Source organism: Pantherophis guttatus, chromosome 8, assembly GCF_059756535.1.
Source record: "Pantherophis guttatus breed Tessera chromosome 8, ASM5975653v1, whole genome shotgun sequence".
NCBI classification, from domain to species: domain Eukaryota; kingdom Metazoa; phylum Chordata; class Lepidosauria; order Squamata; family Colubridae; genus Pantherophis; species Pantherophis guttatus.
In genome coordinates, this window is record NC_142070.1 from 14,428,371 (window position 1) to 14,447,110 (window position 18,740).

The 18,740-nt window shown below is 41.7% G+C and overlaps 1 protein-coding gene across 2 annotated transcripts in view; it reads right to left on the reverse strand.

Moving 5' to 3' along the window:
- The window catches only part of LOC117678943 (broad substrate specificity ATP-binding cassette transporter ABCG2-like), a 41,038-nt gene that overhangs the window by 9,030 nt on the left and 13,268 nt on the right, over positions 1-18,740 (reverse strand). For both annotated transcript variants that reach the window (XR_015729213.1, XM_034440461.2), the window contains exons 6-12: positions 16,450-16,607; positions 14,775-14,926; positions 11,423-11,527; positions 9,172-9,413; positions 5,268-5,350; positions 4,097-4,186; positions 1,226-1,350 (exon numbers count right to left, since the gene is read on the reverse strand). Coding sequence is in view for 1 of the 2 variants with exons in the window: in XM_034440461.2 (XP_034296352.1) it covers positions 1,226-1,350; positions 4,097-4,186; positions 5,268-5,350; positions 9,172-9,413; positions 11,423-11,527; positions 14,775-14,926; positions 16,450-16,607 (955 nt within the window). In the remaining variant the exon portion in view is untranslated. The remainder of the gene's footprint in view (positions 1-1,225; positions 1,351-4,096; positions 4,187-5,267; positions 5,351-9,171; positions 9,414-11,422; positions 11,528-14,774; positions 14,927-16,449; positions 16,608-18,740) is intronic.

Here is an 18,740-nt window from a genome sequence, read left to right on the forward strand (position 1 = left end):
TCCTTCTTTCCAGGATGGCATGAGCTGTAAGGCAGTGTTCCTTAACCTTTTGGACACCAGCGACCAGTTTCGTGGACAATTTTCCATGGACCAGGAGGGGCGATGGTTCCATAAGCTACCTAGAACCCATATGTGTGCAGATGAAGCGTTGCTCACCTGCACGGCCCAGTTCCTAACAGGCTGCGGACCAGTAGCAGTCTGCAGCCTGAGGATTAAGGACTACTGCTGTAAGGGACAGAAATAAAATATTTGATATTGCATTTTTTCCCTTTACAATAGAGAATTTCTGTCATTCCCAAAACTACTGAATTTGCTTAGCAATCATGAACCATTGGGTTTGGTATTTTGGGGGAGGGAAGGGATTACTGTCTTTTTAAACTTTTCGTATTGCTTGGCCATGCTTGAGCACTTCTTCCATTTATTCTTATTCTTATATTTTTATCCCACCATTTTTATAATATTACCCCAGGTGGCAATGATACCTTATATTCCTGCCTTCCATTTCCCCCACACCAATAATTTTGGTCTTCTGATTGGTGAAATGCTCCCGGATCGGACTGGATCGCCCGATCCGGTAGCGATTTTTCCCTGTGGTTCGGCGATCCGGTAGCGATCGCCGCTCGTGTGTCATTGCTTCCTGGTTTTAACCAGGAAGTAATGTTTTTTTTTTACCTTCTGTGCATGCGCAGGCTTTGCATATGCACAGAAAGTGTGCGCGTGCATGTGACGCACACTCGCAAAGCAACCGTGCACATGCACAGCGCATACACTTCCGAACCGGTAAGGAAGGTAAGTAGATTTCACCCCTGATCCCACTACACCAAAGTGGCTCTCAGTGCCAAGCTCTAAACCAATTTCTGCCTCCTTATACTTCTCCTGAGAGAATAAATCATCCAATTGGTCAGCTGTTTGCATACAAGAGTGATTATAACTAAAGAGAACCAATTTAGGGTAGTATTTAAGGCACCAGGGTAAAAACCGGGAGACTGTGAGTTCTAGTCTAGCCTTAGTCATGGAAGACACCCTGGGTGATTTTGAATTAGTTCCTTTCTATCAGGAAAAAAAAAATAGGAGGAGGAAGGAATATTAGCTACGTTTGCTGTCTTGAGGTATTTAAAAAGTAACAAAGGCAGAATTTTTAAAATATAATAAATAAAACAGAAAGCAAACAATATATCTCATTTCTCTTTACCACAAAAAAGGGTGCAGGACTGAGTTCACTTGCCTATTGTGAAATAAGTCAAGCTGGTGAGGATGATGCCTGGCAAAGTCCTCATGGGCAACATGTCCGCTATTATTTTTGAGAAGAAATATGCGGACACTCTATAGTAGCCACTTATATATTCATGTCTGCAAGAAAAAAGACACTTGTACACATATATATAGATACACAAAACCTGAATAATCAAATAAATGCATATAGCGGGTTTCAGATTGGGGCCTAGGCCCATGTAGGAATTTAGTGAATTTTCTTCAGTTATCTTAATTGCTCAGTTAAATATGAAATAGTCTTTTTAGCTACATTTCGTATTCGCTATTTACATCCATTCACCATCCTGGGTGAAGGGAGTGATACCATGGATGTTCTTTTGTGCTGCCTGGAGGCTGTGGGGGCCTGGATGGGGAACAACAAACTTCAGCTGAACCCTGGTTGGATGGAGTAACTGTGAGTGGGCCATTCTGCATCTAGGACCATGATAGTTAACCTTTTCCGGACCGAATGCCCAAAGTGCGCATGCGCAAATGATCGCATGGCACCCAAACCCCCAAAATGCAATGCGTATGCGCCCCCGCACATGCACCCCACCCCGATGCATGTGCGTGCACCTCCCCACATGTGCCCCGCCCACCCTGCACATGCGCACATGGCCCCCCGCACGCACCCCACCTCCCCATGCATGCGCGGCAGAGACCCAACGACCAGCTGACCAGCGGGAGGCGCACACGCATGCGTGGCAGAGCTGAACTGGAGCGATGGCTCCCGTGCCCACAGAGAGTGGTGCGTGCCACAGGTGGCACGCGTGCCATAGGTTCTCCATCATGGTCTAGGAGTTTATCATCTTTGGTCTTGGGTGGGGTTGCACTACCCCAGACAGACCCAGTGAGTAATCTGGGGATCTTCCGGCTCCTGCTCAAACAGTAGGTGGCAGCCTTGCCTAGGAAGGGCTTTGATCAATTTCATGTTGTGCCAGTTATACCCTTTCCAAGACAGGAAGGTTGTCTGCTTGGTTACTTATGCCCTCGTCATCTCCCATTTGGCTATTGCAATGCACTATATACACTATATACTTTTCAATGGAGCTACCATTGAAAAGTATCTGGAAACTTCAGCTTGTACAAAATACGGCCATCTTGGGCACCCAAAGATGTAAGCTGCATTGGGTACCAGTTTGCTTCTGAATCCAAATCAAAGTATTGGATACGACTTTTAAAGTCCTACACAACAACTGCCCAAAGCAGAAGTAGAAAAAGTTCATCACTGAGTGGAATTATTTTTTTAAATTTAGACTCTGAAGACTCATGCCACCACACTTGTGATACGGAGGAATGTTCAGTCTTTGGAATTCTTAAGGCAAGATTCCTCATTACTGTTTTGGACTGAAGGTAACAAAGTCAAAAGGACATTTGAAATACAATTTTTCAGTCCTCATGACTTGAGGGGTCTAGGACCGTGATGGCGAACCTATGGCACGCATGCCACAGATGGCACATGGAGCCATATCTGTGGGCACGCAAGCTTTGCCCTAGGTCAGCTCCAGCATGTGCCGGCCAGCTGATTTTCGGGCCTTTTGGGCCCACCAGAAGTTGGGAAACGAGCCATTTCCGGCCTCTGGAGGGCCTCTGGGAGGGTGGGGAAGGCCCTTTTCGCCCTCCCCAGGCTCCAAGAAAGCCTCTGAAGCCTGGGGAGGGCGAATAACGGGCCTACTGGGCCCACTGGTAACCTTTTTGCCGTCACGTGCCAAAAGTGGGAGTGTGGAGGGGTTGCGTGCACATGCACGGGGCGTGGGGGTATTGAATTATGGGTATGGGCATGCTCGCATGCAACCCTCCCATGCTTCCCCCACTTTTGGCACGTGACAGGAAAAAGGTTAGCCATCACTGGTCTAGGACAACTCACTGTGTGACACCTCACCCTGACCAACTCTCTGTGGGGAGCAACTCACCATGAGACTGGGCCTTCCACTCTGGTTTCCAAATATGGCCTGGATTAAGGGAGGCAAAAGTTCCTGCCTTTCCCAAACCAGGAGTCATTCTTCTATTCACAGGCACAGGCATATACACACACACAAATACACGGACACAGACACACCATTCCGAGCTTGGGGACCTTTATCCACATCCAAACTGGCAAGCTCCCAATAGCTCCCAAGGTTCGGGAGAAGGACCTCTCCTTCGGTATGCTGCACTGGACCCTAATGGCTCCTGGGGGGGGAGGGAGAGAGGGGCAAGCAACTCTTCCTACTGAAGCATCCAGCCCAGAACAATGACTCCTGCTTAACCCGCCTTTCGTGCGGGTTGGGGGGAAGGAAAGGAGGGGCAGGAACTTTCGCTTCCCTTAAGCCAGACCTAAACTCGTGGCGAGTTGTCCCACGGCAAGGTGGCTGCAGTGGGTTGTCTCATTCCATGAATTGAGATTTTACTGGCAAATCATTTTTATTTATGTCTTTATATTTATTTATTAAATTTATATGCCTCCTATCCCACCATCCAAAGAGATCCTTGCCCATTGCCAATGAATTCATGAACATTCAATGCTAAGCAAGAATTCAAGAAGACTTTTGTTCAGATTACTCTTCACACCTTCATTAAGGCTTAAAAACAATGCTTTTAAGCTTAATTTGTCCCTAAAGCCTGATTTACTACAGGTGCCCAAATAAGATGAGAGCTTCCTGCCTTGAGAGAGTAGGAGTAGCTTTTCCACTAGAGTGGGGCGGAGGGAGATACTGACTACAGTTTGGTGCAAACAACAAGCCAAAAGAACATGCATGCGCACTGTGACTGAAATAAACAAATGATTAACCAAAGAGTAAACAAATGCAATTATTAACTATAAGAAAAAAAAACTTAATGTTCCATTACATGTAGATTTACCTACATAAATATCCTTTTTTCTGTGATAAAAAGTTCAACGGTTGTAATACTGTTCAAAACCTGATTCGTCGCCAAAAAGAACAAAGCACCAACTCTACAAGAAAACCCAAGAATTTTCAAATTAGAAAGGGAGAACATATGGACCACAAATATGAAGCATTAATGACACAGCGCATGATAGGATCACAATATAAGAAAATCAAGGGTGCCTCCAAATGAGAATTTTACACGGGATACATATGTATATATGTTGTAATTTACCCAATGACTACTAGACGGTAGCAAAGTAATAGAGAAAGCTTCAGACTTTGCTTCTCTCCAGTGGTCATCTGGAACCCAAATCTAGTGGCTGGTTGTTGCATGATACAACACAGCAACCAGGAAGCCCTGTCTCTCCTGCTGAAATACAGATAGTGAGGACATAGACACCCTATACATAGTGGCTTTTGCCAATCAAAAATAGATGCACTTTTAACTATACTGGAAACCAGAAGCATCAAGGGCTTGGTTACACAACTTAGGTGATCGAACCTTTTATAGCAGAGGTCTTCAAACTTGGCAGCTTTAAGACTTATAGACTTCAACTTTTCTGGGAATTGAAGTCCACAAGTCTTAAAGCTGCCAAGTTTGAAGACCTCTGTTTTATAGGCATGCAATATAAGCTCATAAAAGAGCATAAAGTATCAATAGAAGTGAATATTTGTAGCTCAGGGTTGAACTTTGAGGTCCTTGGTGAACTGATGATATTACCTAGTTTAGTAATGAAACATCTGCAAGAAAATAACCAAGCTCAGAGACCCCATAACATATCAAAATTCCCCCCCCCCAAAATAGTTTCTATTGCCAAATCATGCCCACCATTTTGATGCTCTTGATCTCCCTAGGTACATTCCCAATGGAAATTACCTAATTTTCCTGAAAACAAAACAAAACAAAAACAAAACACAATACTTTGATCAAGTAATCGAAACTGATGTGATTTATCTAATTTCCTAGGAAATTATTCTTCCCTGCTCTACAGGCAAAGGAGCAAGCAAATAAAACAATATTGGAGATTGTGATGCTAACATTATTTTTTTTAGTACAATTGTTCTACGCCCGGCTAATCTCAAAAGTTAAACTGTTAATTGAGAAAATGCATTTAGTTTAGAAGAATGTTTCTTACATTAACTAACCTATTTTGAATGCCAGTTGCATCATTTTTAACGCCAGAAAAAACAGCTCCAGTAATTATTCCCATGACCGTGATAATAGCTATCTAGGAAGAAAGGGTACTTCAAATTATCAATGTTAGAATGAAACAGGGATGACATGTTTTGACAAATTAATGAGCTTATGAAAAATATAGCTGTTTTCCGTAGCTCCACAATTTAAATGATATGACAAATATTCCATTCCAATGACCCTGCTTTTATAACTGGAAGGGTGATCTAAACTGCAAAAATCTAATCAACCACTAAACGGAATCAAAGAGTTAAAGAAAACTCTCATTTTTTTGTACCCTAGATCTGGTAGTCTTGGCTGGGGAGATAGGTATTTTACATTGTACTAATCAATGGTATGTACCTCTCTTAGCCATAGTTCATTGACTAAGATACAGCGGATTGGATTCCTATAACCCACTATTCCACAATCAAAGCATATTTTGCATATGTGTAAATCCAACCTTATCCAAGTTTTGAAAACATACTAAGTGGTGGGTTGGGTTAAGTTAGGTTGAGTTGAGTTGAGTTGGGTTGGTTTTGGCCTAACCAACAAATCATTTGATCTAGAGTCTTTAGCTTCCATCATTTTAATCAGTATGGCCATTAGTTGAGAATTCCTGTCTGGGAACTCTATGGACTTCCAATGTCATTGTACAGCAGCAGTTTAGGATAGAGGGCATTAAAAATAAAGTAAACTATACTTGAATGTGTTAACCAAGTAATTCTAATGTCTACTCAGAATTACCATTTGGTTAATGGGGATTACTCTTACATAAATATGCCTAGGATTGTGGCACCAATTATCATAATCAAACTGACGGATATCTAAGATTTTTATTTTGAAGAATAAGCACACATAATTAAAATCTCAGCTAAGGTGATGGTAACAGGCTGCTCTGAAGTGTTGAACAGGAAGGATTGCCTCAATCAACATGACAGGAAGCTCTTAAATATGGTTCAGGGGCTCAAGAGAGTTGCGGAAAGATCCAAATGCCAGCATTTATTCTACCATTAAACAATTGGAGTGGGAAACAAGGATCATAGCTAGACCCGTTTAAGAGGATTAACAAAGGGGATTAATTCCATGAAATGTAAGGGCTTTTGGAAGAATGCCTTCAAAAATCCATCTATAATGAGGTTAGGGAGATAGAAATGATTGTGAGAAAAAAGTCAGAGCTCTTAGCTGAGGGAAAAATTGTAAGCTCCTAAAATCATAATTCCTGTCACAAGGTCAAATTTTTTACAAAGCAATTTATAAGATCCACATAAGACCAGCATACACATAACAAAACTTTTTGACTTCGTGGCCTCTTTGCGTAGAAAATGTAATAATTACTATGTACTTTTTTTTTAACTTGACAATTTTGCAAGAACCTTAGCTGGACCCAAAGATCACACTAAGAGAGGCAGAGATGCTATATAAAGGAAAACATTCAAAGCCTTTCAGATAGAAGGCCTGAAAGTCTTTTGAGTCCCCCAAAATTTCAGTCTTTCCAAATCCATGTCCCAATGTTGACATATGTTTAAAAACCCACATTAGCCTATTCAGTATTAAGATGTTAGACCACAACTAAAGAGATCCAAGTTGAAGCCAAGAGTCAGCTTAATGGGTATATATGCAACAATCAAAACAAACAAAAATTAATCGGTATATGTAACACTTATTAGATCTGGGCCAATACTTTTTCATAGGGCTATGGTGTTTAAAAAAAACTGAAAGGAATATATCACGTGAAGTGTTAATAGCACTTTATAATGCCTTGGTAAGGCCGCACTTGGAATACTGCATCCAGCCACAATGTAAAAAAGATGTTGAGACTCTAGAAAGAGTGCAGAGAAGAGCAACAAAGATGATTAGGGGACTGGAGGCTAAAACATATGAAGAACAGTGGCAGGAATTGGGTATGTCTAGTTTAATGAAAAGAAGGACTAGGGGTGACATGGTAGCAGTGTTCCAATATCTCAGGGATTGCCACAAAGAAGAGGGAGTCAATCTATTCTCCAAAGCACCTGAGGGCAGGACAAGAAGCAATGGGTGGAAACCAATCAAGGAGAAGAGCAACTTAGAACTAAGGAGAAATTTCCTGACAGAACAATTAATCAGTGGAACAACTTGACTCCAGAAGTTGTGAATGCTCCAACACTAGAAGTTTTTAAGAAGATGTTGGATAACTATTTGTCTGAAGTGATGTAGGGTTTCCTGCCTAAGCAGGGGGTTGGACTAGAAGACCCCCAAGGTCCCTTCCAACTCTGTTATTCTATATGCATTATGTAGTGCTGCATATTCAATTCCAAAATTGAACTTTGGAGCTGGATGTACCAAGGCTTTACATTTAATTGAACCATGATTCTTGCATGATCCTAGAGAAGACTCAATTGCTTTAAAGAGTTGGAGACATATGCTACATTCTCCACAAATACCAAGCCACCTTTCTGAAATCAGATCTAAGGTATTGCACAGCCTTGTATAGGCTATCCTGAGTCCCTAGAGAACAAGTTAAAAGTACAACTAGCAAATATATTACAACTACAGTTCATTGCACAGTCAGCCAGATGTTCAGACTGATTTTGGCATTTTTGTCCTTGCCAAGGACCTGAGATAGGCAGATGTGAATGTTTGACATCGTTATAGATATTGTTGATACAAGCTGTTCCAAGTAAAGCTGCCTTTTGCAGTTGACTGATGGTCAATCCTAACCAACCACTGAATAACAAAAAATCTGTTAAATGAGCTCTTAACCTGTTTTTAATCTAGTCTTGTCCTCAAACATTTAAGATTGCATCTAAGTCACAAAAGTTTGAAACTAGTTACAATCCCAAAGCCTCCACTGCCTGGGGACTGGCTGTCAAAAAAAATTAAGATGGCAACTACAAGCATGCTATCAAAGCTGCTCCTGTTTGGTGGTGGTGGTGATGGATGTGATGTTTTGAACACTGTCCCTAATGGGAATGATGTAGGAATAGTACAGGGTCAGCTATATGAACACTGAAGGACCCTCTTGATTCACATTATTATAAGAAAGAAATGTGCTTGTTTAGAGATTACACTAAGTCAGCTAAATTCCATTCTTGGTAATATATATCTTCTGAGGGGCCTAGCTGTCAAGGATGCATGGACACCCATATGAAACAAAAAGTTACTTATTATCCAAAGCATCCATGAATCTACGCCTCAGCAATCGCAGAACTGAGGAAGGTTGTTTAGCTAAGATAATCTTATGAACTAGAAAATAATGAAGGAATTTAGTAATTAGAAAGTGTCAATTATAATGTAACAAATGTATGTTAACCATATATGGAAAACTGCTGTGCTCACAAAATCCTTTGTCTTGGATATGTATAAAAGCAGTTGTATTACAGCTCTTCTTGGTTCAGAATTGCAGATACAAATCTGATTCTGAAACTGCGCAATAAACTGTCTCTGGCTGACCAGGAATGTTGTTTGGTCTCATCATTCCATAACATCCCAGTCATAATTTGATTTTTTTGGGGGGGGGGATCCTGGCATCCCCACATATGCATGCTTGTTACAACCATTAAAATTTCCTTCTAGTACATTTGGGAAACATTGTCAAGCACTGATCAAAGGAATTATCTATCCAACAAATTATTAAGTACATCTGCTGGATCTTCTAGCTAGCAGGCTCCCTTAGCTGAGCTTAATATGACATATTAATGCTCAAAGGTGGTTTCATTATCCAGAAGATTCGAAGGACTCCATTTGTGAATAGGCCTAAATGCAGTAATTCTAGATCTGCCACAGATTAGCTATTTCAAAACTGATATATACAGTTAAATGATAAATAAAGTTTATTTCATAATATATCAAACAGGAGGAGGAGGAGGAGGAAGAGGAGGAGGTCATTTTGTTTACCTGAGCTGTAGAATTTTGTGGATTGCCTATCAAATTTTTAAATGTGCGCCTGGACAGCCACTTGAGTTGATGAAGAAAAGGAGTGGAGTACGGAAGTCCTTTAATCATTGTTCCCTGTCTTTTCTGCTCCTTAGTTATCACATCCAGCTCTTCAAGCATTTTTTTGTAGAAATTGCATTTGGAAAACTGTACTCCTAATGTTAGAGCAATGGTCTCCTGTTCTCTCTCAGTTGCCTCAAGAACTGTTTGAGTGACAATGAAAAGCCAAATTAGTGCATTCAAATAAAATGAGAGACCCATACAGTTGATCCATAGCTTATGTTCTCGGTCATATCTGTGCTTTGCAAACAGCAGCATTTCCGCTGGTGAGCAGCCGCTGAGCTCCACCATGATTCCAGAGTCATGTGATTTTGCAGTTTTTCATTGCTTTTCAAATAGCCCTGTGTTTGAATCTTAAAACAGCCTATGAGGGAAGGCAGCGAAAGACATGCCCTGTGTGTGTTTTCAGACACGTTTTCCTCAGTATCCAAGTCAGTCTCTCCTCAGACTGGAATTACAAATAAGTCTCTCTCTGTGTGTGTGTGTGTATGTGTGTGTGTATGTACAGTATGTCTGTGTAGGTATGCATATATACACACAGCACATGTTCAAACTCTCTAGATTTTTTTTTATTGAAAGACTTCAGTGTTTTTCAAACGGCAATTTTAAGATATATGGACTTCAACTCTCAGAATTCCCCAGTCAGCATGAAGTTCACACATCTTAAAATTCCAAAGTTTGAAAAACACTGAAATAAATGATAGGAATAATTTAAAATAATTTAAACAAGAATTGGATGATAACCAGGAATGAATGAATGAATGAATGAATGAATGAATCAATGAATGAATGAATCAATCAATCAATCAATCAATCAATCAATCAATTTGTGTGTGTGTGTGTGTGTGTGCGTGTGTGTGTGTGTGTACAGGTAGTCCTTGATGTATAATTGTAATTGAACCTGAAATTACAGTCATAAGTCAAGCCAGTTGTTAATCAAGTCATCACCTGACTGACCTGATTTTATGACTTATTTTGCAGTGGTCATTAAGCAAACACGGTGGTCGCAAACGAAACCTATTGACTGCAATGGGTGCTTTTTGCTGGAAACCAGAAGTAAATGCCAATTTTTGGCAACAAAGCAAAAAATATTGTAAATTACAGTCGCATGACTACAGTATGGTTTCCTGCAAATGGCCGTAATTGCGGACTAGTTGCCAAACAGCCAAAATTCAATCATGTGACTGTGGGGGGAGGGTGGGCTAGCCCTCAGAACTTCCAATCCACATTGTAAGTACCTTTGGGGAGGCATCTGTCGTAACTTCAAATGGTTGCTAAGCAAGCCAGTCATTACACAAGGATTGCTTGCACCCTTACAAATGAATTTTATAAATACATTTTATTTATAATGTCTTCCTTCCTTCCTTCCCTTTCATCTTTCATTTACAGACCCCTCGCATCCTGGAAATAAATTGTTTCAACTCCTACCCTCAAAACAACGCTATAGAGCACTGCACACCAGAAGAACTAGACACAAGGACAGTTTTTTCCTGAACGCCATCACTCTGCTAAACAAATAATTCCATCAACACTGTCAACTGTTTACTAAGTCTGCACTACTATTAATCTTCTCATCGTTCCTATCACCCATCTCCTTCCACTTATGATTGTATGACTGTAACCTTGTTGCTGGTATCCTTATGATTTATATTGACTGTTTCCTAATATGATTTGATTGCTTATTTGTACCCTATGACTATCATTAAGTGTTGTACCTTATGATTCTTGATGAATGTATCTTTTCTTTTATGTACACTGAGAGCATATGCACCAAGACAAATTCCTTATGTGTCCAATCACACTTGGCCAATAAAGAATTCTATTCTATTCTATTCTATTCTATTCTATTCTATTCTATTCTATTCTATTCTATTCTATTCTATTCTATTCTATTCTATTCTATTCTATTACCTCGCTGGGGTTATTTTTGGCTGTTCTGCCCACCCAGTTCTCTTTTTATTTTGGAGCTGGAGTATAGGAAAGAGAGAAGGCCCCTTGGAGCAGAATCTCCCTCCCACCTCCTGTTGAGACAGAGGACTAATGAGTTAATTCCTTTTTCTGAAACAACCACCCATGTATGGGTGGCTCAGGGCCAATGCACAGATGCCCCGATTTCTTCTGCAGAATATCTGAAAAGGTCGGTCATTTATACCCGCGCTGTGAATTGTCATTTTACTCGTTGCAACCGCTGAGGAATCCCCATTGATGATATCCAGAAAAAAATCAGCAGGGTTGTTGTACGGTTCGCACACAAAACCTATAAGGAATTTAAAAAAAAAAATCGTTACCACAGCAGTCTTAATGAAAACTCATAAACAATTAAACTTGGCATGTTTTTTCAGTTACGTCCAAATTTGGCTACCTCATCATGCTTTATGAGGGATAACCAAAAAGGGTACTGACAAATCATTTTTTTTAAATTAGACATTACAAACCATAACTTTCTAACTGACATAATTGTTTTCAGAGATAGTAGAGTTTTACTATATTTAGATCCTAAAACTGCCCATCCAGCCAAAGGTGCTATACAGGTAGACCTCGAGTTACGACTACAACTGAGCCCAAAATTTCTGTTGCTAAGTGAAACATTTTTTAAGTGAATTTTGCCTCATTTTACGGCCTTTCTCACCACAGTTGTTAAGTGAATTGTTGTTGGTAAGACGGTTGTTAAAGTGAATCTGGTTTCCTCATTGACTTTGTTTGTCAGAAGGTTGCAAAATGTAATCACATGACCCTGGGACACTGCAACTATCATAAATATGAGTCAGTTGCCAAGTGCCCCAATTTTGATCACGTGACTCTAGAGATGCTGCAACGGTTGTAAGTGTGAAAAACGGAAATATTATATAAGTCACTTTTTTCAGTGTTGTTGCAACTTTGAACGGTCACTAAATGAACTAGTCATTAAGAATAGCTATATTCTTAAATTGCCCAAATAGGAAAATTAACTCCAATTATTGGCTTCTTAAATAAATACAATCCAATAAAATAATAAAATGATGATACAACTCCAGATTCGGAGCAAATCCTCCCTCCCTCATTAATTGGCAACTGTTTATTTTCCAGATGTATAAACAGGAAAACATCTCAGAATACAAATATAAATCTAGGGATAATATCAGTGGTGGGTTTCAAATAATTTAACAATCTCTGCCCTAATGACCAGCTGGGTGGGTGTGGCCAGGGTGGGCGTGGCCAGGGGTGTGACAGGCAGCACTCGGCCGCCTGCACCCCCCTGGGAGCAAAAATGGGCTGTGGGGGTGTGTGCCCCATTTTGGGCCTAGTAGGCTTCCCTACAGCCTCCTGAGAGCAAAAACAGGCCGGGGGGAGGGGACTGCCACACACCCCGTGCCTGATTTTGGACCTAGTAGGCCTCCCTGCACTTACCTGGGAGCCAAAATGGGGTGCATGGGGACTCCTGGAAGGGGCAGGGCAGGAAGGGCAGGAAGGGGCGGAGCTAGCCAGCAATTTAAGAATCGGTTTACCTGAATCGGCCTGAACCAGCTGAATCCCACCATTGGATAATATTCATTTTGAAAACACTGACCTTTCTCCCGACAGTGAGGTTTAATAACTCCCATCTATTGCAACATAACTGGAATATATTAAACTTAAGACAAAAGGCTATACCAGAGGCCAACTGTTTGCCAGGCCCTAACAATTTTTTTTTCCTATTCTATATGAACTGTATAACTTTGACTTGCTCTGAACTTTCTGAGGTCCTTTTTCAGGTGGTAAGAGGTTGCGGTTTGTGAAACTGTGCTCAGTACCACTGACCACAAGGAGGCAGGGGAGTTAAGGACTTATTTTGAGTTTCCTCTGCAGGGATTGCTAACCCCAACTGAAAAGCAACTTTTCATTCAATAAGGCAAGCATGCAACAAAGTAACTTATGACCACTAGACTCCAAAAATGTTTAACTTCAACAAATCTTAGTATCCCAAATTAGTATGTCCTAAAAACAGACATAATCTTTTTATTTTATGGATTAATAAAGCAGCACATATATTACTACATTGCATATTGGTTTATTTTGTTAATATTTAGATAAGATATTTAGATATGATTTAGATATTTGAGCATAATCGGTTTCCTTTGCAATATATGATTAATGTCTAAAGCAGTATATTTTGGGGTGTTTTGTTTTGTTTTTTGCATTTAAACATTCATTCATTCTGAAAAGGGATCTGCAGGTTTTATCAGACTCTCAAAAATTCCATGGCGCCAACAGGCAAGGAATCCCTGCTCCAAGAGATTTTTAAACTCAGATTATTTCCTTCTGTTTTCATTCCCAGACACAAACATATGAACCATTTTTTTATTTTATGTTTTCTTACAACTTATTTCATCCCAATGAAATAACCTATCCCAAAGTCTATCACACTTCTACCCAGTGTAAAAGTAGAATGATTAGTGCTAAAACAGCAATTTAAAAAATTAAATATACAGTATATATACACTAGTGACATTTGCCAAATATCCATTCTGGGTAGAAGATTGTTATGAAAACAATCAGAACATCAAATTGCTACATTAAGCCAAATCCCCCCCCCCAATCCTATCTATTTACCTAGCTAGCTAGCTATCACACACACAAACAAACACACATACACCATCCAAAGTCTGCTGAAAATGCCAGATTATCAAGGCTTCACAAAAGCACAACACTATCAGGTACAGAAATGCTGTTACAGAGGTAAGCAAAGCTCCGTTTTCTTAGACTTTCCTCCAGATCGGATATAGATAACTAGGTGCCAAGCTTTGCTTACCTCTGCAATGTGTTTCCCTAAATAAATCTTTTTTCACTAATAATTTGCTCAAGATATATTTCTTGCTGTCCAAAATATTTACAGGCACATCCATAATTTGCACCTGTAGCCGCTTGCAAGTGATGGAAATACAGGGCCTTGTGTTGAGCTCCACTTTCTCTGATTTTAACAGGTAAAGGTAAAGGTTCCCCTTGACATATGTGCTAGTGGTTCCTGACTCCAGGGGGCGGTACACATCTCCATTTCAAAGCCGAAGAGCCAGCACTGTCCGAAGACATCTCCGTGGTCATGTGGCCGGCAGGACTAAACGCTAAAAGCGCACGGAACGCTGTTACCTTCCCACCATAGGTGGTCCCTATTTTTCTACTTGCATTTTTTACGTGCTTTTGAAAGGCTAGGTTGGCAGAAGCTGGGACAAGTAACAGGAGCTCAACCCGCTACACAGCACTAGGGATTCGAACCGCTGAACTGCCGACCTTTCAATCAACAAGCTCAGCGTCTTAGCCACCGAGCCACCGAGTCTCATCATCTCTGCTTTTAGGAAAGATGAAATTCTTCCTTTTCAGCCAGGCCTTTTTCACTTGGAGTTTGTACTCCACTGATTTTAACTGGTGTTCTTTTTTTCATTAAAATGATACCTTTTCCATTTTTTTAATGGAATGTTAACTGCCCAAATAGAAAGGCAGAGGGCTAATAAAATTGGATAAGAATGGGGAGCACCCCATTAAAAACTCACCAAGACTTTTGAAATAGGGAAGCGCATTGTCAGCAGGCCCGTGATACAATAGCCTTCCAGCAGCAAGTAATGTCAGGCTGTCAAACAACTTGAAAATAGAGTACCGGGGTTGATGGATTGAAAAAATGATTGTCTTTCCTTGCAGTGACATCCTGGGTACAACACAGAGAAGACCATTAATTTGTGTAAGAACTCTTTGCTTTTAATTGCTCTGCATTAAAGTACAATACATACAGCTTGAAATGAGAACATGGATCAGGGTCTTGTATGAAGCTACCAGTCAAAAATTGCTGAGGGTCCTATAGCCTTACCCCTGCTCAGCTAAAGCCACCTGTTTTAGCCCAGTTATGTCTTAGCAATAGCCAATCAATCGATCAATCAATCAATTAGAACAGAGCTGGAAGGGACCTTGGAGGTCTTCTAGTCCAGTGGTGGGTTGCCCCCGGTTCGCACCGATTCTATAGAACTGGCAGTAAAACCGGCGGGAGGCTCCACCCACCGACCCCAATGTCATCAAAACGTCAAATTCTGCGCTTGCGCAGAAGAGCGCAAGAGAGAGAGAGCGAAGCAAGCACGCACGCATGGCCCCACTGCGAACCAGTAGTAAAGGTAAGTAGAACTCACCCCTGTTCTAGTCCAACCCTCTACTCAAGTGGGAGACCCTATACCATTTCAGACAAGTGGCTGTCCAGTCTCTTCTTAAAAACCTCCAGTGATGAAGCACCCACAACCTCTGGAGGCAAGCTGTACCACTGGTTAATTGTTGTTAGAAAGTTTCTCCTTAGTTCCAAGTTGCTTCTCTCCTTGAGTAGTTTCCATCCATTGTTTCTTGTCCTGCCTAAAGGTGCTTTGGTAAATAAGTCGAGCCCCTCCTCTTTGTGGCAACCTCTCAAATACTTGAATACTGCTATTATGTCCTCCATAGTCCTTCTTTTCTCTAGACTAGCCAAACCCAAATCCTGGCATTATGTGTATTATGTGCATTAGTGTATTATGACACTACACACATTTATTCTAGCAAAAGGTACGAAAACATTTATTTTTATTTTGGAAGAGAAAATCAAAAGTGAAACATGATCCTTCATTAAACGGCTAAATTTACAACATGCACTGATCATAGCAAATTGAGTTTTCCAAACAACGCTTAGATTTATATACTGCCCCATAGTGCTTTACAGCACTCTCTGAGCAGTTTACAAATGTCAGCATACCGTCCCCAACAATCTGGATCCTTATTTCACCGACCTCGGAAGCATGGAAGGCCGAGTCAACCTTGACCCCTTAAGGATTCAACTCTAGGCTGTGGGCAGAGCTTGCCTGCAATTCCACATTCCAACCACTGTGCCATCAGGGTTGTAAAAGACATGTGCAACGAATTAATGACACATGATGGAGAAGATTATCCTGGCCACCAGGAATGACACAAGTACAGGTGGTTCTCAACGTAATGAGCACAGTTGAGCCTGACATTTCCATTGGTAAACCAAGCAATTGTTTAAATGAGTTGCACCCTATTTTACAAACTTTTTTTTTTGCCACGATGGATTAAGCAAATGTCTGCAGTGGTCATAAGGGCGAGGACTGGCTGTAAGTCACTTTTTTCAGTGCCGTTGTAACTTCAAAAGGTCGCTACATGAATGACCGTAAATCAAGCATCACCTGTGGCACAGATTACCTTTTTAAGAGCAGTAGGACAGCATTGGCTGTGCTAGCATCCAATCCTGTTGTTGGTTCATCTAAGAACAACACTTTGGGGTTAGTAATGAGTTCTAATCCAATGCTGGTCCTTTTTCTTTCCCCCCCTGAAACTCCACGAGTAAAATAGGTGCCAACCTGGTGCAGCAAAGGAAATGGCAAAATTAACTTCTTGGAAATGTAACATTTCATGAACAGTATGGGGGGGGGAAATGTATTTCAGCATAAAATACTTCAATAATGTCCGCTCCTGGTAACAACCGAGTTTATCAAATGGGACATCACTGAAAGAATATGGGATCCCAGAAAGGCAGTGATACATTAAGGCAGACCTCGGTATTTTATGCTCCCCCCCAAGTCACATCCAGCCTTTTGACTGTTCCCATCAGGCTCACATGAGATCAATTAGAAATTGGAAATCAAATGTAAATAAGTGCACGCCATGCATGCAATACAACTGCATTGCTTTCAATTTGAAGGCAACTGCTTTTTTAAAAAAAAATTACATGTGTGGGTATGTGGGGGCATGCGTGCCTATGCGCTTTCACAACCCTATTGGTTCAGCCCTCCACAACAGTCCCAGTTTCTCACATGGCCCCTTGGGAAGATTAATTACCTGCATTAAGAGTCTCAGATGGTCATCTTAAGCAACATGTCCTCATGCACTGGTGAAAGAATGTACATTTATATGGAGTTCACTTGATCTTTTGTTGCCAGAAAGAGCTATAACAGTGTCAAACTCGATTTTATTGAGGGCCGCATCAGAGTTGTGTTTAAAATGGGGGGGGCTTGGCCAGCTCGACATCATTTGTGTCGGGGGCACCTGTAGTGGCCAAGTGCTAAGGCATGACTTCCCTTAGACCCTCCCTCCCTCCCTCTCATTATAATCTCCTTCCTTCTTTCCTTTTTTCCTTCTTTCCTTCCCTTTCTTTCCCTCTTCATTCTCCTTTCTTCATCCTTCCCCTCTTTCCTTTTTTTCCCTTCCTTGCTCTCTTCCCATCTTCCCTTCTTTTTCTTTGTCTTTCCTCTTTCCCTTTCTTCTTTCCTGTCCCTTCTTGGATGCTCAAATGCAAAAGGGGAAACATTTCTCTTTTTGTTTTGTTTTTAGTTTGTTTTTCTAACCCGCTGCCAGCAAAAACGGAGCCCGGGGGGCCACGTGCCCCCCCCAGGCTCCATTTTCAGCCGCAACAGCCTCTTGCAGCCCTCTGCCACGGAAAACTTGAGTGACACCCCTGATCTATAAGAACCCTGCAAGCTAAGACCTCACCCAAAGATAGCAATAACACTTAGACTTATATAGCACCCTCTCTAAGCGGTTTACAGAGTCAGTATTGTCCTCCTCAACAATTCGGGTCCTCATTTTACCCATCTCAGAAGGATGGAAGGCTGAGTCAACCTTGAGCCAGTGAGGATCGAACCCTTGGCAATCAGCAGAATTAGCCTGCAATACTGCATTCTATAACCACGGCGCCACCACAGTTCTTTTAAGATAGACAACCTCTTTGGACCACTGGACCACTTTGGAATTTTGAGAACCTGTATGTCCTTGAGGCACTCACAAAATGGCCACCTTGAGCAAATCTTCCCTCACAGATTAGTATCTACAATGAGGGTGTCCAGTCTCAAAGTACCCCTTTACAAAAATGGGAGACTTGTAAAGTTGCTTCTCTCTCTTCCCCCAATGCTCATCTACACATGTGGTTATTTTTCGGTTTTTCTTCTCTTTCTTCTCTCCAGCCCAGATCAACAGCCTCGTCTATATGCACCCCCATTTCTGTTGCTCTGCTTGCACTCACTGGCCCCTCCTTCTCTTTCATGCTCTTTTCCCTCAGATCGCTAGAGATCTCTCCAAAGAACAGTTCATTTGCATCCCATCCCATAATCTCATGCCCTATTGCAGTGATGGCTAACCTTTTTGCCATTGCATGCCAAAAGCAGGGGGAGCGCAGGGGGGTCCTGCGTGCGTGTGCCCACACCCATAATGCAATGCACCCCCCCATACATGAGCGCACGACCCCCCTGCACTCCCCCCACTTTTGGCACACAATGGCATAGTGGGCCAGGTAGGCCCATTTTTCGACCTCCCTAGGCTTCAGAGGCTTTCTTGGAGCCTGGAGAGGGCGAAAACAGCCTTCCCCCCCACCCCCGGAGGCCCTCCGGAGGCCGGAAACGGCCCGTTTCCCAACTTCCGGTGGGACCGGAAGGCTCGAAAATCAACTGGCGGGTATGTGCATGTGCGCTGGAGCTGAGCTAGGGAAATGCTTGCGGGTC